This window comes from Erinaceus europaeus, chromosome 5 (assembly GCF_950295315.1).
Source record: "Erinaceus europaeus chromosome 5, mEriEur2.1, whole genome shotgun sequence".
Classification (NCBI taxonomy): Eukaryota; Metazoa; Chordata; class Mammalia; order Eulipotyphla; family Erinaceidae; genus Erinaceus; species Erinaceus europaeus.
Genome location: NC_080166.1, coordinates 119,978,556 through 120,005,596, shown reverse-complemented (window position 1 = coordinate 120,005,596; position 27,041 = coordinate 119,978,556). Strand labels below are relative to the sequence as shown.

General features: G+C 47.4%; 2 protein-coding genes across 2 annotated transcripts in view; one reads left to right on the top strand and one right to left on the bottom strand.

The window, feature by feature from the left end:
* The window catches only part of FLT1 (fms related receptor tyrosine kinase 1), a 186,610-nt gene that overhangs the window by 35,743 nt on the left and 123,826 nt on the right, over positions 1–27,041 (bottom strand). The window contains exons 15-17 of the mRNA XM_007522390.3: positions 25,011–25,142; positions 9,913–10,019; positions 5,501–5,633 (exon numbers count right to left, since the gene is read on the bottom strand). Coding sequence (XP_007522452.2) covers positions 5,501–5,633; positions 9,913–10,019; positions 25,011–25,142 — 372 coding nt within the window. The remainder of the gene's footprint in view (positions 1–5,500; positions 5,634–9,912; positions 10,020–25,010; positions 25,143–27,041) is intronic.
* Positions 10,991–11,821, top strand: LOC132538728 (phosphatidylethanolamine N-methyltransferase-like). Its single transcript, XM_060191902.1, has one exon. The coding sequence runs from the start codon at positions 11,055–11,057 to the stop codon at positions 11,430–11,432; it is 378 nt and encodes a 125-aa protein (XP_060047885.1). The 5' UTR covers positions 10,991–11,054; the 3' UTR covers positions 11,433–11,821.

The window sequence follows — 27,041 nt, the reverse complement described above, 5'->3', positions numbered from 1 at the left end:
AAAGTCAGTTTCATACAGTTAAAGGCAACTAAGACAGGCCTATGAGGTGGGGGGAAGTCCTTGAGAGTGAAACACCATTTATAACACTATAGTGGGTAAGTGATTATAAATGCTGCCACTCTGCCCCCCACCTCTAATAGCCTGCCCGCCTTTAATTTAGGAGGTACCTTTTGCACCACCAGGAAACAGGAGGCTAAATGGAAGCTAGAGAAAAAAGCAAGATATAGCTGAAAAGCCACAGGCTCTCGGCGGCGTGGGGTGTGTGTGCGTGGGGAAGCTAACCAAACACCCTTTGTCAAAATAGCTCCTAGCAGCATGCAGACTGAACAGTCTTCTCTCCTATCATGCTCTTGCTCAGATTATCCTGATAGCAGGCCTTCAGATTATTAACTCTGGCTCATTCCTTTCTACCTGCTTTCTTCTCCCACTTCCTTTTTGAGTTCCTTATGTCCCAAGATAGCTTTCCTGTAAAGTCTGTAGTCTTACGTGTTCTTCATGATGCTAGGACCTCTATGCATCTATGTTCAGCCCTTCAGAAAGAGAGGTGTCTTCAGCCTGCCTTTGCTCAAAATCTTTCAGTGCTAGCAACCCAGGGCATCCAGGTAGGATATGACAACGGCTTGGTTAGCAGTGTAACCATGAGGGTCTCTTGCTGTCTTCCTATCTCTCTCACAGGGATGACAGGCTCATCCCTGATTAATTAATTAGCATCAGGACAATGTGGAGAAGTTATGTACTTATCTTCTGGACAGACATGTAGTCGTGGTGCACAAAGGCCATTCTTTCCAGAGGAAGCACTGGAACAAGATAAAATTGCCCGGGATAGATACTAGGATGAAGAGTGGAGATAGCTCAGAAGTAGAGCACAGAAGTTGCATATCTGAGGGTGCAGATTCGATGCCTGGCACCGTATATGTCAGAACTGAACAATGTTTTGGTCTCTCTCATGAAACAAACTAAAAAATCTAAAAGCACGTATGTTTGTATCCACAAAGCAGAGTAGGGGCTCCAGTCTAAATAAAGGAGCCTTCCAGGGACCCTGGATGTGGAAACCACATATGGAGAGGGTACCAGCAAGCCTTCTCCAGACTTGCAATCACTAGTGCATCCGAATTGAGGGAAGGGATTCCTGACGTTTTTTAATGGTAAGAGTAATGTTTTCTCCAGTGCCGCCTTTTATCTGACATGAGATGTGTCCTGAGGCTGAGAAGTACCAAGACCACTTTATTTTGGGAAAGCTCTCCACAGATGTCTAGACTTGGGTTTGCTTGGGGGCAGCAGCTCTCTTCTCCACAATGGCAGCCCCCACGCTTCTCCTTCACTCTCGGAATTCACTTTATTTTAAAACAAGAGTATGGGGACTTGAATTCCATCATAGGGCATCTCCTCTTCCTCCCCCTCCTTCCTTCCTCCTCCTCCTTACTTGACTCCTGGTTTTTACTTCTTTTCTTGGAGACAGACTGTTAACCTCATCAAACAGCATGAAGCTCTTAGGGGCTCTTTATCACAGAACCCTTCTGCAGACCCCTACACTGCTCCACCTGTTGGGATTCCAGTCACACACACTTGACCTTGCCTGACCCAGCTGGGAAAATGGCTGTTGGTGGTGCACAGGACCGCATGCCTGCGGCTGCCAGTTCAATCCCTAGTACCACACATATTAGCATGGTGCTCGGGCTTCTTTCCTTCCTGTGGTCTACAGCCATACCACCCTGAACACGCCTGATCTTGTCTTTCCCTTATGTGAAACTCTAGCTCATAGGAGCAAAATGAACCTGTAAAAGAAGTTGTCCTTGGGGAGTCGGGCAGTAGCACAGTGGGTTAAGAGCAGGTGGTGCAAAGCAGAAGGACCGGCATAAGGATTCTGGTTCGAGCCCCCAGCTCCTCACCTGCAGAGGAGTCGCTCCACAAGTGTTGAAGCAGGTTTGCAGGTGTCTATCTTTCTCTTCCCCCTCCTCTGTCTTCCCCTCCTCTCTCCATTTCTCTCTGTCCTATACAACAATGACAACAAGAATAGCTACAACAATAAAACAAGGGCAACAAAAGGGAATACATAAATAAAATAATGTTGTCCTTGGTATTAATCTAAATGCCACTACGTAGCTTGGGAAAGTGCCAGATGACAGCCATACATAAAGGACACTGGAATCTCCTCCAAGAATGTCCTGGGCTGACTAGGTTGCTGGGATAACCCGGGAGTGGAGTGAGGTGTACAGCACAGGACTGAGTCCCCACAGGTACTCCAGGCTGGTCTTCAAAGATCCCACCCATCAAATTCCAGACTCCCTGTGTTGTTTTCTATCTCAGGCCATTCGGGCTTTATTTACCAGTAGGAAGATGCAGTGTCAAATGCTATTCCAATGTCTAGGATGAATTTATAGGAACTGACTTCCCTCCTATGCTTCTTGAGGAATCAGTCTGCTTCAGGTAGTAGATGTATCTTTCAGGTACAGTCACTTATCATTGTCTAGTCAGACGGGAGTTAATGTGTATCCCTGCTGAACACAGACACAGCTGGGACTGTACACATCTCTACACCTGTCAACCCTTAAGAACTCTCCATCCAGGTGGACAGAAAAACGGCTGCTTTTCCTTGCTAATTTTACATTAAATTGTGGCCATTAATGTGATATGCAGAACAGATACATCCTGGGCCTTTCTGCTCCCAGACTGGTAAGAGGGATCATTTGTGAGATCCTTGGACACACACACTGCTTTGAGAGGGACTGAAGGGACTGATGGCATGCCCTGTCACCCACCAGAGAAAGTCACATGCACACCAGCTGAGCCTGAGCAACTGGCCACTCTGGAAGGAAAAGAGCCATTACATAAGCCTCTTCTGGAAGGATTTGGTCTGAACCCCTGGAGCCCTAGGGAGATTGTTACAGGGATCAGCAGCCTCCCTCGAGACAACATTGCTGTTTTTCTAGGCCCAATAATGATGAGGCAGGACAGAGAGACAGAGAGCCCATACCCTGCACTTGGAGACACATGCTCAGCTGTGACTAGTCACTCTGCCAAGCAGTGTGGCTGAGAAAGGCTTATGGTTGTGGGACAGTGATGACAGGTGCCCTGCCAAGGTCACCACAGACGTCAGACTTGCAGAAATGACTCATCTGAAGTGCCCTGAACCACTCTAGATTTAATTGGTTCCCCCCACTACCCTTGGCCCTCCATCAGGAGCCATTGCTGGCTTCCCCCCCCCCCTTTTTCTCCAGTCTTTCACTGATTTTCAGTTTTGTTCCCAAGCAAACAACAGACTGTGGGGGCCAAGTACTCATTCTCCTGACAGAAGCAGTGTAAGTGGAGTAATTTCACAGCCTGACAGAGTAGCAAGGGAAGCCATCCTTCTCTGTTCCCTCACACCCTTCCCCACTAGAGTCAGGGAGGGGCAGTGGGAAGCGCAAGTGGACTTGAAGTTGGACTTAGAACAATGGGCTCTTTGCAGTGAGAGTGACAGGCTCTGGGAACTCTGTGCCCATGATCTCTTTTCCTAGTTCCAACTACTAATGATCCTGGCACACGCAGGAGTGATGGAAAGCTTTCAGAAGCCACAGTCCAAATATTTGGGGCAGTAGTAATTGAGGGCCTGGTTGTTTTGTAACAGTGCTGGCTGGAGCTGAGTTTGCATTGATGTGTCTGAGGTGGGGAAAGGAGCTCCGGCCAGCTGGAGAGCTGGGGAGCAGGGTGGAAGCTGAGAAGAGGCAGGCTTGCCTACCTGCTGCTTACAGGGCATACCCAGAAGATGATTATCTTTAAAACCTAAGGCTGGAACGTGCTCCCCCCCCCCCAGCTTTTTTCTCTGTCTGCACCATCTGATCACTCTGGGAGAATTCAGAGTGGATTTGCAGGTTCATGGCGAGGGTTTTATAGGTTTGCTTGAATGCAGGAGTGGGGCTTTATGGTACCACAGCTAAGGGGTCTCCCAGGTTGGCCTTTTCCATTCTTTAGAGAAAGGGAGAGGATGAGAGGAGGGCAAAACAGCTCTCCGCAGTGCACGGAGCTCCCCCAGGGCCATCCATGCTGCTCCCACACAGGTGCTGGAGCTCAGACCTAGCGTGCTACTGCGCTTGCTGTACCAGGTGGGCTAGCTCCTGGCCTGCAGAGGGCTTTCTGACTCACAGCCTTGGAGAGCACCAGCTATTTCACCAGGTGTTTGATCTGAGGAACTTTGCTACATGAGGCAAGGAAGTGTGTTTGCATAACCATTCTACTACTGTGTGTGTGTGTTTGGGGGGGGGGGAGAGCACAGGGTCTCTTAGGCCATTTATTCAAATAGAGAAACACAGTAGGAGGGAGAGAGAGACTACAATACCAGAGCTCCCCTCCACCCAAGTTCCATGGCTTCCCCATACTATGCTCGGAGGGCCTGGCCTGTCTGGCAAGGCACGTATTCTACCAGCCCCACCAACCCCCCCCCCCAAGTTTCCTTGTTTTATGGTTATTTTTTAAAGATCATTTCTCAGAGGGGGGAGAGCAGAGCACTGCTCCAACATTTGTGGGACCAGACTTGATAATTGCACACATGCAATTTTGATACTCTGCCACTGAGCTTCCTACCCTTCCATGCCACAATATTTTTATTTTTTATTTTTTGCCTCCAGGGTTATCGCTGGGGCTTGGTGCATGCACTACAAATCCACTGCTCCTGGAGGCCATTTTTCTATTGTTGCTGTTACTCCTATTGTTGGATAGGACAGAGAGAAGTTGAGAGAGAAGGGGAGGATAAAGAGAGGGAGAGAAAGACACCTGCAGGCCTGCTTTACCACTTGCAAAGCAACCCCCCTACAGGTGGGGAACTGGGGGCTCGGACTGGGATCCTTGCGCTTCACACTATGTGAGCTTAACCCAGTGTGCTACTGCCCAGCCCTCCACCATTCCACAAATTTTTAACACCTCTAAAAGGTTATTTGCCTGCCTATAATTGCAAGGCCCCTGCTGAAAGTGAGGCATTTTCCCCCATCTGTTTTGTTGTTACCAGGTTATCACTCTGACTTTGTGCCTACATGACCCCACTACTCCTGATGGGCTTCCTCCCCTCCAGACAGAGAGGGTAAGAAAGCTAAAGGGGGCCACCACAGCACTGCTCCACTGCTTGTGAAGCCTCCCCTGTGCAGGTGCTTCCAGGTGGTAGTTGGAAGCTTGAACCTGGGTCTCTGCATAAAGTGTGTGCTCTACCAACAAGCTGGCTCCTGGCCCCGCCGACTTCCTTACTGATGAGTCGTATGGCTGTCTCCATCCACTTCACGTCCCTGGGGCTGAGACTGGCTTCTGCTTAGAGCAGGAGCTTTGTAACTGCAGAGGACAGCGGGTGCCTCTTTGTCTTCTGTGCTAGCTGAAGTGACTGACCTCTGGGAGTCTGTCTCCCCAGCTAGTCCAAGCAACCAGAGCTCGCAGCCCAGGCTCTGTCTACCCGGGCAGCCCCCAAACCAAACCTCAGTGCTAGACCCGCAGTGGGCGCACCACGCAGGCCCAGGGAGCTGCTGCACAAAGACATTACCCAGTTTGAGTCTCTCCCGGGCGAACTCCCACTTATTGGCGTCATACGGGAGCCGCTCACACTGCTCATCCAGGGGCACTTCATCCGGGTCCATTATGATGGACAGGTAGTCGGCCTTTATCTCGGGGGAGGACTGGAAAGGAAAGAGATGGCACAGTCACCACTGAGGAATCTGTAAAAACACCCTCCAAGCAGTACTTGCATCTGCAAACAGCACTTGGCAGCATCTGCTCTTATGGACCCTTTGGTTGGAAGCATGTGTCCAGGCACAGTGCACTCACTGATCATGTGAGTTCCAGTAAACAGCCCCTTGTTCCCACAGAGCATTCTGTAGTGTGGGTTTCACCAGCCCAGATGAAATCATTCCAAACATGATTAGAATTATTTCCCCATGTCATTTGTTTGGAGCCAGCAGTGGGAACCTGGGCTGTGACTTTACTCCATTTTCCAGAAAAGTCAGGGATGGGGGGCAAAGTAAACTCAGGGTCCCTGGGACAGTTAAGGGACTCAGTACAGAGAATCTATATCTCCTGTTAGTTGGCTAGAGCTCCTGAAAATACTGTAGAGTGCACAAGTGAGGTGAGAATATGATCACCCTCAGCAAGAAATAGGAGCTGATAGTTTCCAAGGCGAGGGAGAAAACCAGCCAGAAGATGCACAGCCATCTTCCAAGCCCCTTTGGCCATTAGTAGGTTGTCAAATAAGCAAGGCTGGTATCTGCCTTCAAATGTAAGATGATCTTGGCAAACAGAGACCAGAAAATACTCTTTATTTCAGATTACAGATAACCGGATTTCCATTTGGTGTCTTAGATTCCTATCACGAGCTGTATTTCCTGTTAATTAAGTGTAGACCCACTGCCTGCATTTCTGTGGGCAGGACAGAAAGGAAGTGCACGTATGCTGCCCATATAAGGTGGGGCCTGTAAGTCACATCAGTTCATTTACATGAGTCGTGGGGCCCTTTCTGCTGGTGCCTTTTACAAAGCAAGGTCAGAGTTGAGAAAAGCAGACAGCCCTGCATGCACACCACCCGCATTCTTCAGCCCTTACTCACCCCGTTCAGGGCTGTCACAGCTCACCTCATCCATCACTTGCAATCAGCCTCCTGCTCACAGAAATGATCACTGACCAGTGTGGCAGACAGCACGAGGCAGAAAGGTCTCCACCAGAAGTGGGAAACAAAGCTCTGGAGCACCGCTGGCAAGTAGTGCAGCCACCACTGGGTGACATGGCTGAGGCCCAGCCTGGAAGGTGGGATGTGAGTCCCGAAGATTCTAGGGGAGTAAGATTCCTATCCCAGGGTGCTGGGTGCTCACCAAAGAAGCTGGTGAGGTGAGGTCCACGAACAGATTTTTCTTTTTAAAAAGATCCGCCTATTAGTAAGACAGGGACCTGGAACATCGCTCACCGTGGTCCCTGGGTTCAAGCCTAGGACCTCACACTTGGCGAGACCTACAGTCTAGCTGGTGTGCCCCAACTTTTCATGGTCTAAAGTAGGTCAAGAGCAGCAGGGGTCAGCCAAAGCCTGGCAAGGGACATGGGCTCTGTGGGATGCACAGGGAGGTGGCAGTGGTATCAGGCATGGGGCGGGGAAAGGAAGATGTGTGTGTGTGTGTGTGTGTGTGTGTGTGTGTGTGTGTGTGTGTGTGTGTTGTCCCTGTGGCACTTTTAGGATCCATCTCAGTGGTGCAGATAAGAGGCAGCACCAAACAAACCTCAAGACTTTTGAGAAGTTGGGCCCAGGAGGTGGTGCAGTGGCTAAAACACTGGACTTAAAGCATGAGGTTCTGAGCTGCTCCCTGGCACCCCATGTGTCAGTGATCCTCTGGTCCTTATGTTCATAAACAGATTTTTTTTAAAAGAGCTTTGAGAACAGCAGGGTAGTAGAATCTGAGTTGCCAAATAGCTGTTCTTTCTATTGACATCAACACTAAGCATTTATTAACTACCTACATGGAAGTGTCACAGTAAGTCACTGAGGTGACACACAATAGCTCAGTGTCTGACCAGCTCATGACCTTGGCCATGTTGCTTGTTTTAACCTCTTTAAGCTAGTTCTTATCTCTGATATCCTGATAGTATAGGGTACTTATCACTTAGGGTTGTTGTAAGTATCAAATGAAATAATCCAGGTAAAGCTGTTAGGAAAGGGCCCGGTATATGGTAACAATAGATGTTGCTTGTAATTGTATCACTGGGCCATGTAGGGTGGGAATAAAGATTCAGTCTTTACCCATAAGGAATTTGCACTGGTTAGAAAAGCCACAGGGAAATATAATTTGATGCTTTGTTTCTAATTGCCATCTACAACCAGTCACTTGCAATTTTTAAAGTATTCAAGATTTGAGCTAATAATCTTTTGCACTTATCCTTATGCCAAAATGTCATAATTTTTAGAGGAAATAAATGACCTCTCTAATTTGGCTCTAATTTATCTTTCTACTTTTACTTCTACTTTGCTAAGTAACCACACTCCCTCCTCCCCTGATCTTGGGGGCGTGGGAAAGAGAAGGGTAGTTTTCCTGTCGCTTTCCTTCCAGTCACGACCTCGAAAGTCTCTCTAATGTTTGCTTTCTCTGCAGGTTATTCTCTCCCTCTTCTCTTCTGAGCTCCGAGGATCTTCTGCCTCCCTGACAGCTCTGGCAGGCTTTGCCTTTGCTAGATCTACTTCCCTGTATGAGGCACCTTCCATTTCAAGATGAAAGTGACTATTTGACTTTTTTCCTTCTAAAGGAGTATCCTTCATTGCCAGGCTTTAAAAACCAGTCCTTCTATACAGCACTCCCTGAGGCCTCGTACTCACCACTGTGGACAGCTACTCACCTTGTGTCATGCCAGCACTTTCAAGTATATCTTACAGATTTTGAACGTCAAATCTAAAGCTGAACAGCCTAGGTTCAAACTCAAGTTTGGTTCTAACTAGGATCATGACTTTCTATTCCCTGACTCTCAATTTCCCTCTATAAAATTGGAGTAATAATCAAATTTTATTATGTTACAGATGACATATTAATATGTCTCTATAATGTAATAAAATAATATAATCTTCTCTGGATTTGGAAGTTAGATACTACACAAAGCGCTTTCTGCAACAACTGGTATAATATGAAAGTCATGGAGGTGGCTCAATGGGTAGAGCGCAAGACTTGCATGCTTGAGGCCCTGGGTTCAGTCCCTGGCGCCACATATGCTAGCAAAGAGTTCTGTGGCCACATCATCTCCCTTTTCTGTCTTTCTCATAACTGATGTTAAAAAAAAGGCCCATAAAGCTCGAAATTGATACCTGACACTTACAAATTTGGTTGATCTTATCTCCTAGGTATCTTTGGCTTTAACAGTTTGGACTAAGCTCCCATCACTTCTTACTATTCTATAAAGTCTTTTACTAGGTTCCTCCCTAGTCAGTCCAACTCTTTCTGGTCTACAGTGTTCCCAGCAGTCAAATTAATCTTTCCAGACACATCTCTCACATGTAAGATTACTACCCAAGTTTCCTCCAGCAGGGTGAACTCACCCCTCTCTTCCCAACCCCAGCCTCCCATTACTTGTAGAATACAGACTGAATGCCTTACCATGACTGGCAAGCACCTGCCTGGTTAGGCTTTGAGCCCTCTCCCCACTGGCCTCTCCAGCCTCATCTTGGACCTCTTCCCTTGCAGTGCTGGCTACACTGGCCTTCTTCCAGTCTCCCATCTTTGTGCCCTGCCCTGCCCTGCCCTGCCTGCTACACTTTTGTCTTCTGCTTGCCCAGTCATCCCCTTCCCACATCTTCCCATTAGTGTATTAGTGGCACTCGGTTGTTCATCTGTGGCACCAAGCAAAGTCCATCTCTGTGCACTTTAGCTTTTGTCCCCCACTTGACATTGGGCCCAGTGCAGGAAGGACCTGGCCATCTGCACTGAGGGGGTGTGCTCTAGTGATATGATGCATGAATGATGTGTGTTGACTCCTCCTCCACTGACTACAGGCCACATTTCAGGAATCTGAAGTCTAAATCCCACCACAAATCACTCACTCCAGGAAATGCAATCATAACCTTGGGATACTAAGAGTACAGGGCTGCAATGCATTTCTTTTGAGTTTTCATGTTTGGAGTGAAAAGTTAGAGGTGGGGCTTTATTTTGACTTTCAGCAGAGTGAGGCAGAGAAGAATTCCAGGCTGGAGAGACAGCTGGGTGACAACATACAGCACTTGTCTGTGGGAGGGTCCAGGTTCCATCTCTAGCTTCACAGAAGCCAGAGCAGAAATGTTCATCTCTCTCTCTTGTTCTTTCTCTCCCCTTCCCACCCCATAAGTCTTTTCTTTCTGAAAAAGATTTCATAGGTGCCATGTGAACCTGAATCTAGACCTCAGACACCTTTCTAGATTGTGTGTGAAGGAATGCTGAACTTTAGCTAAGAGCTTCTTACCCTTTTGAGTTTTCGGATAAAGAGAGTTAGGAGGAGCCAGAAGAGGGTGGCAGCCACACAGGTGCATGTCAGCGTGATCAGCTCCAGGTTTGACTTGTCCGAGGTTCCTGGGGAAAAAGAATCCCCCACACAGTATTCAGAAAGCCAGCTTCCAAACACAGGGTCTTAATGATTTAACAAAAGTACCCAGTGTTCTTGAATGGTTCACCCCAGTGAGCACAACTGACAGGCAGCAGCACCAACACCAGTCTCTGAAACGGCTCTTCTTACCTTCTTATGATGCCACAGCATCATACTGATAGTTACACATATATTAAAGGGCTCTAGGAAGTTTGCTGTTGAGTTTGAGAACTTTGAAATTCCAGAAATAGCTGATTAAAAATCAGAGGACCCAGGAGGTGGCACATGGGTAAAATGCTGGGCCCTCAAGTATGAAGTCCTAAGTTTGATTTCCCAGCAATGGATATGCCAGACTGATGCTGTGGTTCTCTTTCCATCTCTCTTTTCATGAATAAGTAAGTAAAATCAAAGGAGAACAATCCAGGAAGTGGTGCAATGGTTAAGACACTGGACTTTTAAAAACAGTCCTGAGTTCAATCTCTGGCCAGATGGACGCTCTGGTTTTTTCTCCCCTTTCTCTATAACATGTTATATTACTTATAAGTCTTTGAAACAGGAGAGGGGCTGGGTGGCGCCGCACCTAGCTGAGTGCTGAGTGCGCCAAGCTACCATGCACAAGGACCCAAGCTTTGGATCCCTACTTGTGAGGGGTATGCGAGAAAGCTTCCTGTGCGTTAAAGCAGTCTCTCTCCCTATCATCCCCTTCCCTCTCAATTGTTCAGTCTCTATTCAATAAATAAGAACTTTAAAAAAGAATAAAGTGCTTTTCCCTACACCACCTGCTGGGCCAGGGACAAAGTATTTGATCCTGAGTGTGGGTGGGCTGGGCAAGCCTATCTCTACCTAGGGTTCTGGAAATCCAGAGGAGGAAATCCCAGGACATCCAGTCACTGTCCACCTGCCACAGGTGGCCAGATGGGAATAGAAAACCTGCAAACTGAGCAAGGCCTTCGGCTCCCCTCACCCTAGGGGGTGCCATCCTGTTGCTGAATTTCCTGCGCTCACACTGCTTCACACAAGCCATGCTGAGCCAGCCCCAGATGGAGATCCTGGATGACTCCCTGGCCTACAGTGCGGGGCTGGCACTTCTGGGCGTGAGTAGCGTGTTTGTCCTTTGCAGCTTCTTAGCACTGGGCTTCACTGGGACCTTCCTAGGTGATTACTTTGGGATCTTCAAGGAGGCCAGAGTGACCATGTTCCCATTCAACTTCCTGGATAACCCTATGTACTGGGGCAGCACAGCCGACTACCTGGGCTGGGCTATCATGAACGCCAGCCCCACTGGCCTGCTGCTGACTGCTGTGGTGGCTCTCATCTACATGCTGGCACTCCAGTTTGAAGAGCCCTTCACTGCTGAGATCTACCGGCAGAAAGCCTTGCAGGCCCACAAGAGGAGCTGACAGCCTGAGCCCTGTAGAGGACCGAACTTGGCCTCTGAGCACCCGTGATGGGACCACACCTGCTCTGCTTGGTGCTTACTGCTGAGGGCTGCCCCAGTGCCTTGGAAGTCACTGCCTTGGGGGTCCCTGGACATGCTGCTATGTGGCTTTGGGGACCCTCCAACCCCATGTCCTGGTGTACCAATAAAGAAACCCTGACTCCAAAAAAAATAATAATAAAATAAAGTGCCTAGGAGATGGCTCAGCATTAGAGCACTGGACTTGTAGGCCTGAGGCCCCAGGATTGATCCCCAGTACTGCTTATACAAGAACCAAGAAGTGCTTTGGTATCTCTCATGAATTTAAATAAATAAATCCTTTAAAAATCAAGAAAAATTAAAAATGGGGGGGGGGAACCAAGGAAGGAACAAAAATTCATTAAAGTGCTAAATCTGGAATATGTTAACTCTTATTTCCCTAAAGGCTTTAGAGGAAATTCTAAAGAAAAAGAAAAAAAATGTAAATGGGCTCCTTTGGGATTCAAAAAATTTTTCATTGTAGATTAAAAAAATAAAAACAAGACTCAAGGACCATCACTACCACCTGCTCACTCCCGGGACATGCAGCCAGGTCACCTCTGGGCCTCCATGTCTGGCCTTTTCAGCATTCGGCCTTCAGGGACTGAGAGGGGAGAGGCGAGCGTAGAAGCGAGTTCTTCCCAGTTCCCTCACTTCCCAGAACCACAGACATAAAAAGCTGAGCACTGTTCCTCACAGCTAAAAATAAAGGCCTCTCAGTATTCCAGTGACACTTCTGAGGAGAGAATATTGGGAATTTGTAAAGGCAGCCCTCAGAGAGCTGGGACTCTGGTTCCCTAATTACTGATCCCAGAGGACAACTTCCCAGGAATTCTACCATAGGGACTTGCTCCTTTTACCTCGTTCAGAAGAGGCAGAGGCTTAGCACTAAATTAGGCTAAGAAAAAGTGATACTTCCTCCTGAGAAAGAATGATGTGGATCATCTCACTGAACAAACCCTTACAACCACACTATACAGAATGGCTTCTCTGCAGAAGTGAGGGCTTTATCCTGAGTGCTCTTTGATTTCGTTCAAGCACAGCATATGAGTCCTACAGCAAGGTAGGTTCAGGGTTGGAGGGGGCAGGGGGCTGTCATTTAAGGGGCTCACAACCAAAAGACTGCAGGCAAATATGGAAAAATGTACATTAACAGATTTAATCCCCAGCACCACCATAACTCAGAGCTGAGTAGTGTTCTGTCTTTCTCATTTAAATAAATAAAAACACTTTAAAAAAAAAGATTAAACAAACATTGGAGGTAGAGGGAGTTTTTTTTTTCCCCCCTCATGACATTTGAAATGATGGATTTTGTGTCTCCAAGGATGAGAGCAGGGTAGGGCTTCTGAGGCAGGGGAAGAGTCAGAGTGAAGATGCAGTGTTGGGGAATGAGAGAATACTGATGGAGAGAGGAAGGTGAGCATAGCATATGCAGGAGACAGGACAGGACCCTCGATGCGGTGGCTGGGTCTGAGCCAGGCCCTGCAGGTGATTGGAGCCAGTGAAGGCCCTGTGCCATCAGAACATGTGCCCTGTGCTGGAGCCATTCCCTCCCTCTATTTTATTATTTTATTATCTTTATTTGCTTATTGGTTAGAGTCAGCCAGAAATTGAGAGGACGGGGGAGATAGAGAGGGAGAGAGACAGAGATACCTGCCGCACTGCTTCACCACTCGTGAAGCTTTTCCCATGCAGGTGGGTGCTGGGGGCTCGAACCCAGGTCCTTGAGCATTGTAACATGTGCACTCAAGCAGGTGCACCACCACCGGGCCCTGCCATTCCCTCCTTTGTTCTCACTCAGTCGCCAAATGGAATGAAATCACTTCCCACAGGGAACAGACCAGCCCACAGAGCCCCTTCTAGACAAGGTGGGAAGTTGACACTTTCTCTCTGTCCAGTCACTCAGGAAGTCCTGTTCCCTCTACTTCCACAACTCACAGAAGTATCACTTCCTGTCTGTCCCATCACTGCCTGAAGGAAGGCTCCATCAATTCTCGTGACAATGACTCCCTCAGTCTCCACCCTCTCTCCTCCCACTTTGCCAGGGAGATCTTGCCAGACACCCCCTCCCCCGAAAGGATTTTGGATGAGAGGTGGGTTATACTTTATTCTTAAATATTATTTATTTTGGATAGAGAGGGAAAGAGACACAACTGTAATACTGCTTCACTGCTCATGAAACTTTGCTCCTGCAGGTGGGGACTGAGGGCTTGAACCTGGGTCCTTGTGCACCACTACCTGGCCCTCCAGATCACCTTTTTTTTTTTTTTTTGCCTGTAGGGTTATCACTGAGGCTCAGTATCTGCACTACAAATCCACTGCTCCTGTGGTCATTTTGTTAATTTTTATTTTTTTGATAGGATAGAGACATTGAGAGGGAAGGAGGAGACAGGGGGAGAGAAAGACAGACACCTGTGGACCTGCTTCACTTGTGAAGTGACCCCCCCCCCCGCCCCCTGCAGGTAGGGAGATAAGGGCTCGAACTGGGATACTTACGCAGGTCCTTGCGCTTCATACTATGTGTGTTTAACCCAGCGCGCCACTGCCTGACCCCCAGATCACACATTTAGTTCCTTTCCTCCTCTACCTGAATCCCTTATTGACCGCTCCCCCTCCCCCAACCAGGATTGAAATCCAAGTCCCTGAACTGGAGAAATGATGCTGTCCATTATCTATCACCAAAGAGTTCCAGGAAGGCTTCCAGGGGGCCCGGGTGCAATTCCAGTCCTGGAGTGCTACTGTGGTGAGCACATGGTTTCCACTGCTGGCCGAGCATGAAGCTCAAGGGCCTGGTCTGGCACCCGGCCTGATACAGCCAGCTCTCAGCAGGTCATGAGCGAGACAACAGCTGGCAGGACAGTTGGCCGTCTTGGTCCCTGTGGCTTCCCTGGTGTTCAGAAGAGTGTTGGTACATGGCGGTGTTCTGAAAGTTGGGGTGGAATGAAGGAAATGTGGTTTCATTTGTTGTCTCGTCGGCTTGTGGTTGTTTTCCCTGAAGCTCCTTAACTGACTGAAAGGAGCTTCCTTGAAGTTTCTTTTTTTTTTTTTTATTCCCTTGTTGCCCTTGATGTTTTATTGTTGTAGTTATTGATGTCGTCGTCGTTGGATAGGAGAGAAATGGAGAGAGGAGGGGAAGACAGAGACAGGGAGAGAAAGACACTTGTAGACCTGCTTCACCGCCTGTGAAGCGACTCCCCTGCAGGTGGGGAGCCGGGGGCTCGAACCGGAATCCTTATGCCGGTCCTTGCGCTTTGCGCCACCTGCGCTTAACCCGCTGCGCTACCGCCCAACTCCTTTCCTTGAACTTTCTAAGCGTAGGGGCCAGGCGGTGGCACACCTGGTTAAGCGCACACATTACAGAGCGCAAGGACCTGGGTTCAAGCCCCTGGTCCCCATCTGCAGGGGGAAAAGCTTCGAATGGTGAAGCAGGACTGCAGGTGCCTCTCTCCCTCTCTATCTCCCCTCCCATCTCGATTTCTCTGTCTCTCCAATAATAAATAAAAGAAAAAAACTTAAACTTTTTTTTTTAAAGTTGTTTCTAAGTGTGCAAAATCCTCTCACTACTCATCCTCTCCAGGGGAACATGGTTAGCTCATGGATTTTCCCTGTGCCCCAGTGAGAGATCTAGTGGTGAACTGCCTCTCTCTCTGGTTTATACTGCAACAAAGTTTTTGGAGGCTGGTTCTGGTTGAGACCTGCTCAGGGTCCCAGGCCCTGGGCTGCCAGCATCTAGAGACACGGCACTGTCTGCACAGACCTCTGCAGACGCCTCCTGCACAGAATGCTCTGGGGAGGCCCTCGCCTCTGGTGGGAATGTTCCCACTGCATTCCACAGGGCAGGAAGCTAACCCCCAAGTAATTCCACAGTCCTTGCTCAGTCCTTCAGTGGGACCACATGTGCCTTTGCAGACATAGACATCTAAGGAACCAGCTCGCTGACAGACATCATCAAAATGAGTTTCTTAGATGGGAAAGAGCCACCAGCATTCTATTACCACTAATCAAAAACCAAGCTTAGAATTTGACACAATCTTATGCTAGCGTTGCTCTATCTCAGAGGCTGGCTGAAATTTCATTTGAAAGGTAACTAGTAGGGTGTTTCCTAGATAGATGTTGTCCATAGTCTCTCACCTCTGGTTTTCGCTGGCACTTAGGATTGAACATGGGGCTTTTGGTGACTCTGGCATGAAAGTCTTTTTATTTTTTACATAACCATTATGTGACACAGTCTCTCTTCCTACACAGTTGAGACTGGTTATCAGAAGTCAAATACCCACACGTCGGCCTGACCAAGCCTCAGTTCACCTCTCCTGTGACGGCTGAAGGACTCATTCCATGAAGCAGCTCAGTGGCACATGTGGGCAGGCTAAGGAGGCCAGCAAGGAATGTGGGTGCGGGCGGACAGTGGCAGCAGAGGCCTCCTTGCAGTAATATGCAGGAAAGGCCAGCAGCGGGACGCCGTACCAGGCTAGTTGCACCTGGGCTACTGACAGGACTGCAGCCATGTTTGAAGCTTCATGGGTGAGGGTGCATTTTACTCTTGGTGGTGGTGCACAGGGACCCCTGTCAGTTATCCCTCTAGGTTTCTACAGTACCTCTTGAGGTCAGAACAACAGGTAGCACTGGGGAGGGATGGAGTTGGAGGTTGTCTGGAGCTGAGCGGTGGGGCCGCTTGCAGCCACCATCTCTTGCAATTTTTGATAGGTGCCAGCAGTGAGCACCAAGGAACACTACCCTGACATGGAGCGCTCTATGCACAAAGCTCTCTGGTCAGCAGCAGAGGCAGGTGACTCTGCTTCCACAGCATAAACAGGCAGTGCTCCCAAAGAAGTTAAAGGAAAGGTCCCTAAGACAAGACCAGGGCCCCAGAACTGCCTCCGCTTAAAGACTGAGCACAAGTTTCCCTCTGGAAAAGGAAAGGAAGCCTTTATGTAACTGTAAAATGACTGTGTCTTAGACCAAGAATGTGCCCCACCTTCCTCATCCTTACAGTGGTGACCTGGCCACAGTGCCCTCCTTCACAGGTGAGCTCTGTAAAACCCAGTGTAAGCAATTATTAAATTTTGTTATGGTCACCTCCAGGGTTCCACTTTGCTGGGCTGATCTTTCCAGATACAGCAAAACAGAGGGAGGGAAAGAAACCATGCATCTAAGTTTCCGTCAGTGAGGTGGGGACTGGGCTTGAACCTGGTGATTTTCTTTTACTGAACAGAGTAACAGTTTGTCTATATAGAGTATAGATAAACTAGCCAAGTGGCCTGGGGGGTTGGTACAGTGGCTAGAGTGATGGAACTGCCAATATGAGGTTCTGAGTTTGGTTCCTAGCATCACATGTGCCAGAGTTATGCTCTGGTTCTCTTTCCTCTATCATAAATAAATAAATAAGACAAAACAAACAAAAAAGATGCATTAAGAGTGGAGGATGGGGAGTAGGTGGTAGCGCAGTGGGTTAAGCACATGTGGTGCAAAGCGCAAGGACCGTGTAAGGATCCCGGTTTGAGTCCCCGGCTCCCCACCTGTAGGGGAGTTGTTTCACAGGCGGTAAAGCAGGTCTGCAGGTGTCTGTCTTTCTCTCCACCTCTGTCTTCCCCTCCTCTCTCCAATTCTCTCTGTCCTATCTAACAACAACAACAATAACTACAACAATAAAAAGGGCAACAAAAGGGAAAATAATATTAAAAAAAAAAGAGTGGAGGATGCCCGTGGCTCGTGGGCATCTGAGCAGCTAATGCAGAACAGTTGGCCCAACTGAGAGCAGTGCAGTGGAAGGGTGACCACAGGCTCAGTTTCCAGCCCTGCCACTTCTAGCTGAGTAACCCTAGAGTAGATTCTTTTTTTTTTTTTTTTTTTAAGATTTTATTTATTTATTAATGAGAGACATAAGAGGAGAAAGAACCAGGCATCACCCTGGTGCATATGCTGCCGGGGATTGAACTCAGGACCTCATGCTTGAGAGTCCGATGCTTTATCCACTGCACCACCCTTTTTTTCCTAAGGTTTATTTATTTGAGAGGTAGGAGGAGAGAGACAGAGAAAAGAACCAGACATTACTCTGGTACATGTGGGGCCGGGGATTGAACTCAGGACCTCATGACTGTCCAGTGCCTTATCCACTGCACCAACTCCTGGACCACTACTCCTGATTAGATTCTTAACCTCTATATGCCTCTCACTCTCCCTTGCACAGAGCAAACCCTCATCAAATCATTGCAAAAGAGAAGTCAACTATTACATGTCACATGTTTAAAATGTGCTTACTCAATATGCAACCTAAAAGATACGAAAACTGCACATTCTCAGGTCCTCACAGAGTCTAAAACCTACTTAACAAAGCCTGACAGCCAGCTCCTTGAGTCCCTATGGAGTGTCATGCCATCTCCATAGGAAGAATGCAGATTAATGGTTTTTTGAGCTTGAATAACTTGACCCCAGGAACTATCATCAAAGATGTCAAAGCATCTTCCATGGATTCCATCACCATTTTTTGAATTCTTGATCAAGGCCAGCTTTCTGTCATTGTTTAGATTTGAAGGACAGAGGCATGCATTTCCCATCCTAGCTGCTCTCTCTGTTGGAGCACTGTTCTTTCCCTGGGAAATCCATCGCCAACACCCCAGACACCCCCAGAGGAGTGACATCAATCACCGACATCTTCATGTGAATTAGTTTATCACATCCTTCCTACATCAGGGAGTGAATTAGGGGGCAGGATTTAGGAAGAGGAGCTAAAGTGTGGGGCAGTCAAGGGCCAGAGGAAAGTTAAAAAAAAAAGAGAGAGAGGGAAGGAGGGGAGGGTTCGGGTCCTGGAACATGATGGCAGAGGAGGACCTAGAAGGGGATTGGATTGTTATATGGAAACCTGAGAAATGTTACACATGTATGAACTACTGTATTTTACTGTTGACTCTAAACCATTAATCCTCCCCCCCCCCCAACAGAGGAGAAAAAGGAGAAATAAAAATGGAAAACTAGTCAATGGTGGATAAAAGGAGGAGCTGGAGACCCAAGACAATTTTGTTTTGAGGTTTCCTCCTCCTCTCTACTCTTGGCATTTTATTAAAAAGCACAGTGTATAGTCCCTGCTGTTGGAGTCATTTCCTGAGGTAACTGTTGTGAACAAAGTGTAGACATCACACCTGTAATGCTACTTCAAGTAATAGGACGATAAGACCTTAAACAGACATTGCGTTTTCCATACTTTTGTATCCATCAAGTTAACCTCCAAAAAAACAAAATGGCAGCCATCAAATTATCTTCCTCTGTGTAATTAGAAATGCTATTGAAATTAGATTTCAACAGCAAGGCATAAATCTGTCTAGAGTGTCTGTTTTTAATACACTGTGCTTTTTACTTAAAGCTGTAATTAAAGCAGAATTTATCTTAAGTCGCTGGATGGGACTTTGTCACACTTTAATTCTAAGAGCTCTACTAAATTTCATGGGCTCTTGACAGCTGAGCTCATGTCAGATTATTTTGGTTAATAACTATCTTGTTGTTGTCTTTAATATTAGAACTTCCCCTGGGAGAGCTCCATGTGTGCTCATGTGCTCCTGTGCTCAGTCCAAACCAAACAAGACCTGTGATTATTTAAAGAAGCTACTCTGACTCCACCGTCCACTCATCCTTTTCAGATACAAAAATAACACAGTTTTATTTAGAAGTATCAGAAGCCTTTTTCAAGGGAAATAAAAAGAGCAGACAATTTCCTTCCTGGCGAATTCATGGACCTCTTAAAAATCTGTTAAACATAGTCACAGACAGAACTCATTTGCCTTGTTTCATTTCCTAAACTCAACTTGACTAGATAGGCCAGTGTGAAGGCTCAACATGCATATAATAGAAAATCAAGTCTACGCAGGTGGTGCAAAGCACAAGGACCGGCATAAGGATCCTGGTTCAAACCCTGGCTCCCCACCTGCAGGGGAGTCGCTTCACAGGCGGTGAAGCAGGTCTGCAGGTGTCTATCTTTCTCTCCCCCTCTCTGTCTTCCCCTCCTCTCTCCGTTTCTCTCTGTCCTATCCAACAACGACGACAACAACAATAATAACTACAACAATAAAACAACAAGGGCAACAAAAGGCAATAAATAAATAAAATAAATTAAAAAAAAAATAAAGAAAATCAAGTCTAAATGAGGGGTTATTTCAGAGCCACCTGAATAAGGAAAATAATTTGGACACTAGAGCAAGAAGCCTGGGCCAGTGATTAAAGTCACTAGCCAGCTGTGGCACTCAGCTGTTCAGGACAGCTTCCAAGAATTAAATTCTCGTTCAGTGAGCCCAAAGTACTCCCACTCAAGGTACTGCATCTACCCATCTCATTTTCAGAAACTCTTCCCATTAAAAACTATACCCCTGGGGGCTGGGCGGTAGTGCAGCAGGTTAAGCGCACATGATGCAAAACTAAACCCCTATTTGGAGCTGAATCCTGTTCCTTTGTTCTGGTTATCTTCTGTTATGGAGTCATGACAAGAGAGCTAAATGTCTCCTCAAGGTGAAGCTTAAATATCTAAATAGTCAAATCCTCTCATGTTGTCTTTTTTAACACCAATTTCCTTTACTATCCTGTCATTACTCTATGATCCCATTTATGTACGTTTCTATAAATGCTACAGGCAAGCTTGAAAAACCCAGGTCAGTGGTTTTCTCAGCAGAGAGTTTGAATATAGGTTTCCTCTGAAAGCAGAAACTTGTGAAATACAGCAACAGAGACAGCGGAAACACTAGAACAAGCAGACACAGACTCACAAAGCACAGCAGCTGTCCATGGGTAGAAAGGAGCACAAAGTGCATGCCAGCCACTGTTTCTCTAGCTGATGCTGGGTTTAACGCTGTGTGAGCCAAGAGCTGGTAGCACCAGGTCCTCAGAAGGCTCAATGGACCAGCCAATAGAAATATTTCAACTCTTGTCACCAAGAGTTCTTAATGTGTCAGCATAAGAAAGTCCAGAGTTCCTTATAATGCTCTGTCTTCTTCCTCCTTTCCGACCTGATATCGACTAGGCCTCTTCTTGAGATCAATTCATCCTCAAGGTCCTTTCAATTTTGTTATTTATTTAGCCATCAGGGTTACCCTTGGGGCTTGGTGCCTGCGATGATTCCACTACCTCTCCCGTCATTCCACACCTCCCCCCCCCCTTTTTTTTTTTTTTTACTCCAGGGTTATTGTTGGGGCTCGGTGCCTCTGCACTATGAATCCATTTTCCCCATTTTGTTGCCCTTGTTGTTGTTGTTATTGTTGCCATTGCTATTGTTGGACAAGACAGAAATCGAGAAAGAAGGGGAAGACGGGGGGGAGGTGGGGAGGAAGATAGATGCCTGCAGACCTGCTTCACTGCTTTTGAAGTGACCCCTCCCCCCACGGGTGGGGAGCCAGGGGCTTGAACCAGGGTCCTTGAGCAGGTCCTCGTGCTGCACGCCACATGCGCTTAACCTGCTGCACTACTGCTCGGACCCTCTTCTTTTTTTTTTTTTAAATAGAAACAAATAGGAGGGCAGGAGAGAAAAGACAGCTGTAGTACTGCTTCACCACTTGTGAAGCCCCCCTGCAAGTGCAGGGGGGTGGGGGGTGGCACCTGGGTCTTCACACATGCTATGTGTGCATTCTGCCAGATTCATCGCCACCTGGCCCCTCTGAGTCCTTTCCTGTGTCTCTGAACTCCTTTCATCCTGACTAGGAGCATCGGGTAGTGTGTTCTAACTGTTTTAGCAAACCCTGTGGAGGAGTTCAAAGTGTTTTTGGTTATGTGGCTCTAGTTGTTTCATGTACTCTTTAATCCTCTCCCTAGTTAGTTTCCCAATGCACTATGGTTATCTTATACCTCCAGGTCCTGCAGAGTTGGGGACAAGTAAGTGTTAAGCTGAAAACCAAGTGAATCTGTCTTTTCTCTAGTGTCCTCAGCAATATACCGATGATTTTTTCTTCTCACTCAATTTGTTCTTAAGTTCTCTAGAATAGAAGATTAATAAGCAGGTGTTTTGCACTATATGTACACGCCAAGTACTATGGGCACAGAAAGAAAATGATGGTGAGGCAAGAGGCCAGGTGGAGAGGAGGAGGAACAAGAGCAAACAAGAGTTTTAAAGAATGAGGAGGACTGTCTGGGGGAGAACAGGCTAAGGAGGAGGGCTGTTCCAACTAAGGAAAAGCCATGTGGGAAGGCAGACAGCCAGAGGAGCACATGGTGTGCGGGAATCCCAAGTTGTCTGGCGGCATAGCTGGTGTGCTCACAGTGCAGCGGTGAGGCTGGATAAGGAGCCTGGGGAGAGAACTGTGTGCCCAGTGAGGGTGCTGGGCCAGTAGGAGCCACTGCCAAGTTTGTGGCAGGGAAGCAGCATGATGCCAGAGAAACCATTTTCAAAGACCACTCTAGATTTGGAATGGGCTACAAGAGTGTGGGAGGGGAGGTAGGTGGGCGGGTGGGAGAGTAAAAGGATGTCAAGGGGTGAAGGTCCGAGCTCATCCAAGTGGCAGCTGATAGGGGCAACGGAAGTAGCTATACCTCCTTCCCCTGTTCTCAAAAGCAACAGCTAGGGGCCAGGCAGTAGTGCAGCAGGTTAAGCATACATGGCACAAAGTGCAAGGACCGGCACAAGGATCCCAGTTCAAGCCCCCAGCCCCACCTGCAGGGTAGTGGCTTCTCAAGTGGTGAAGCAGGTCTGTAGGTGTCTTCCTCTCTCCCTCTCTGTCTCCCCTCCTCTCTCGAGTCCTATCCAACAATGACAGCAATAACAATAAACAATAAGGACAACAAAAGGGAAAAAATAGCGTCCAGGAGTAGTGGATTCATAGTGAGGGTACTGAGCCCCAGTGATTACCCTGGAGGAAAAAAAAAAGCAAAAGTTATAGGCCACTGGAAAGGAAGTTTTAGAATTGTCAGTGGTGGTGACAGTATTCTTAGCACTAACACTTCAGAAAAGCTTACTACTAGTGGGAAAAGGAGTAAGTGTAGGAAATTTAAAAGCAGATGAAAGAGAGAGAAATAGGACAGCTGAGAGTCTGCAAGCTTAATTCGATCCTGACTTTTGCTGCCAAGAGCTGAAGAACAGGCCAGAACCAAGCATGTAAAGGGTCTGAGTTCCAGCACCACATGGAAACACCGGGGCACCAGTGTAATCCCTGTGAATGGTGGAGCACTGCTGCGGTGTCTTTCCTTTTCACTCTGTCCTCAGGAGCAGCAGAACCATGCCGTACATGTTTATGTACGTCTTTTATGAAGTCTTTTAAGGTTCTGGGCCATAAATAAAAACAAAGTGTAGAATGCTTCTGCAGTTCACAAAGACTTGGACTCCAGCTCTTGCCTTGCCATCTATAGTCATGTCACCCCTTTAAGCCCCATCTTTCCATCTGTAGTCTGGAGATAGTACCGCACATACCTTTGGATACTATGAAGTTTGTGAAATTGGTTATGTTTGTACATAAAAGCACTAAGTAGGTATTAGGCTTCTGCAAGGTACTAGACTAGATAAATGACACAAGGTTATAGTGGACATAGCACCTGTCTTAAAAAGTTTATAATCCAACAGGCAATGAAGTTTGCCAGTGCTTAATAATAGCAAAAGACAGACTAAAATGCTGACTCGAGCCCCAAGAAGCAAGGTGTGGGCAGGCAGGGAAGAGAAAACTCAGCGGTCCCCCCGGAGCACAGAAAGTTCCTAGTCTGCCTGGGAGGGACAGAAAAGAAGGCGTGGCTGCAGGGAAGGAGCCTGCGAAGAACTTTCCAGGCCGCGTTCTGGAGTGAGTTGAGCTCATCAGTGGTCAGTCCAAGAGGCCCCACTGTGTCACTGCTCTGGCAGAGGCCAGCTAGTGGACCTGGCATGCAGACATGTGACAAATAGGACAGTGGACGTGTTGTGGGGAGAGGAAACTCACAGGTGCCAAGAAGCTGTGTGGCTTCTGGTAACCCCAGGTCAGCTTGGCAGAAAAAGGCCAAAAAAAAGTATCAACTCTTTGGGGAGACCAAGACATCTGCGTACAAGCCTCTGGGTCCATACTCCCAGAGGGAAAAAGAACAAGAAAGCTTCCAATGGAGGGGATGGGATGCAGGACTCTGGTGGTGGTAATTGTACCCCTCTTCTTCTACAATCTTGTCAATCATTATTGAATCACTTAAAAAGTCCCTGCTTCAGGCCAGGGTTCTCAAGCTGCCAAGTGCCCCACCACTGCTGACCCCAATGTAGACTCGCCATTGCCTAGCTAGGGTGTCACACCTAAGTGTTAGTGATGGCTCTGCCTCTTATAGGTCTGTCACGAGGATGTGGGGGAACTCCTCCTGGGCCGAGGATGAGAGTCTTCCTCACTCTCTGAGCTCTAGCTTCCTCCCCTGACTAATGGTTGCATCTGGAGTTCTTACTGAAACATAGGTGAACTGCCCTCTGAGAGGTATGGAGAGATGAATGCTCAGCAATTATTGTCACATGTAGAAGTAGGTGGACTGAAAGGATACTTGAAAGCAATTATTTGGGAGACAAATAGGACCATCACTAAAAGTATTTGGAGAATACTCATTTCAGCTGTTTCTGAAAGTATGAAATTGTGGCCAAGCAGTTTGATTGTTTGATTGGTACTAAAATTATCTCCTGGTGAAAGAGCAGGGAGGCTGTTCCATTTAAAAGAATCTGAATTCTCAGAGTCATAGTGCAGTTTGAGACTGTAGCCTGCAATGTAATTTCCAGGGGAGAAGAACCACATAGACTCTAGAATGTCTTCTCTCCTGGTTTTTTCCCCAGAAGTCCTTACACACCCTGGAGCTAAGTGTTTGCAAACAGGCTACTGACCAAACTCCATCTTTTCATGTGAGACCTCAGCATTCCACAGATACTTATATCTAAGGGGTGCCAGCCCTGGATATTTTATGGAGCTGTGAAATTTGTGTTTTGGATGATTCTCACACTGAAGAATTGAAATGGGAGTCTGAAATTGTTTTTTTAAATGGGAGCCACATGGCCATAGCCCAAAGTAGGATTCAGCCTTACTGGGTTTTGCTGCTCACACACTTGAGTCCTATACAGAGGAAACACTTGGGATGTTGTTTTTCTTCAGTGAGGTTTGTTTATTATGTGTTGCCTCTCTGTGATAATATTTTGTTGCCGACTTCATGTTCAAAACCAGCTTATGAAAACACTTGGCGTAGCAGCCGAGGCCTAATTCTCAGGAGTTGGGAGAGGAAACAGGAGGAGTGGCTTCCAGTGTGCAGGTGCCCCTGGCTCCCCGCCCCTCTGCACCCAGTTTCATCCTTGTTGACTTCTTTGATACAGGCGTGGCCACCTGTACCAATCTCTAAGGGCATCAATTGGCAGCAGCTCTGCCCCAGTTTCTGGAGAATAGGCCCCCTACTGAGACTGGTGGTGGCGTCTCCCCCTCTGCCACACTGGGTGGAAGTGGACTGTCCCTTCCCGCAGGGCCTGGGATTTCAGGAGAAGGCTTGCCTAAGGCGGCAGCAGGAGACAAGGAGGTGGAAAGTTACACAAACAGGAAAATTAGTGTCTGAGTGGTTTCTGGTGACTCTCAGTAGCCCTGTTTACCTTGCACAGTGAGGTAGGCTGAGCTCTCCACAGTGCCCTTCTGGTTGGTGGCTCTGCAGTGATAGACACCTTCATCTTCTTCTGTGACTCTCTCGATAAACAGTGTGCTGCTTCCTGTTCCTAAAATAATTCCTGCCAAATAAAAGATGTTTAGATTAGTGGGCTTGGGTGACAAGGGAAAACAGCTCGTTTAGTAACGGAACCCTCTTCCTATGCTCAAAGAAACCCAAGCACTGCTTGCTTAACTAGGGCCATGCTGCATAATTGTTTGTTCTTGGTGGGAGATTTTCATGACATCTCCCTGCCACCCATGAGCCTGACTCCTAGCTCTGGAGAGGCAGAGCCGACCAAAGCCAAGCACCGGAGGAAATGAGATGGGGCTGTGCACCAGCCTTCAGGAGCAGAAGTCAAGAAGGAGCAGCCCAAGAATGACTGCTCACTCAGTGCCTGCTCTGTGACTGACACCACACATCTTGGCAGTACTCATTATTGCTTCCCTTGGGCAAATGTGAAATGCAAGATTTGACAAGGGTGAGTGACTTGACCGAGACCGGGAGGTCTGGCTGAGAATACACTTGTGGGCACAGGTCAGAGGCAGTGGTGTCACATGTGTCACTGTGGTAAAGAACAGGGCTGTGCTTCACACTGTGTCTGCCCACTCGGGCTCCGTGACATCAGGCAGTTACTTAGCTGTTCTGATGTTCAGCTTCCCCTATCTCACAGAGAAGAGGAATGTTGTGCGGCCTCCATACACGGAAAGGAGAATCCCAAATCCATGGCGCGTAGTGCGTGCTCAGTAAACACAGCTTACGGGCTACCACAGCACATGGTGTCAGAAATGCTAGGCTCCAGCTCCAAGGCCCCGCTGTAAGCGCTACTTAACCAGGAGGATGCACTCTGAAAATGCACTGTTAGGCCATTTCCCTGCTGTCTGAACATCACAGCATAATTACATACCCTAGAGGGCAGACACCACTACACACCTAGGTTATTTGCTGTACCCTGTTAGGGTCATTTTCGTATATGTGGTCTGCTGTTAATGAAAACATAATTAAGTGACGTAGGCCTGTATTACTGAGTACTTAAACTCCACTGCCTTTATAGACTTTGGACACATAGGCTAGGTCTCTTTCTCTCCCCTTTTTTTTTCTCTCTCTCTCACACACCAACAATTAGAAAGCATTAAATGAAGGTGTCTGAATCAATGCAGCTCAGCACAACCAATGAACTGCAAAGTCTAGGGTCAGGAGGACCAAGGGGAGGACTGACTGCACAGGGAAGGAGGAGAAAGACTTGATGTTAGAGCCCCAGAGGTGAAGGGAGCAGGCATATGCATTGACTGCTGGTTCTGAAACAGTGATAAAAACGAGCTGGTGAAGATGATATTCAGCCCTATTTTATTTAAATATTTTGCATTTTTCCTGACTCTAGTAGAAGATACACTCAATATGGGAAATAGGATAAATATTTGAAAGCACAAGAAAAGGTGAAAAGATCAGGTTGTCTTTGCCCTTTTTTAAAAAATTTTTTTATTATCTTTATTTACCAGAGAAAGGGAGAGAAAGATGGGAGACAGATACCTGCAACCCTACTTCATTACTCATGAAGCTTTCCCCCTGCAGGTGGGGACCGGGGTCTTGAACCCAGGTCCTTGCCCATTGTAATATGTGTGCTTAGCCAGGTGCTCCACTACCCAGCCCCTCCTTTGCCTTTTAAGACCAAACTTTCCAACACAATTTGTCCTTTCATCTAGCAAATGTTGTCTTGAGTTCTCGCCACGTGCGAGACACTATTCTAGATGCTTATGGTACAACAATAAGCAAGACACATAAGTCCTTGCTTATGAAGAAACTAACATAGTTTTGGAGAAATAGGAGTAAAAATGAAATTTCAAGTAGCAAAATGAAATTAGAGATGAAAATAGTGCAGGCGGGAGTTAGGCTGTAGCGCAGAGGGAGGGTTAAGCGCAGGTGGCGCAAAGCACAAGGACTGGTGTAAGGAGCCCGGTTCAAGTCCCAGCTCCCCACCTGC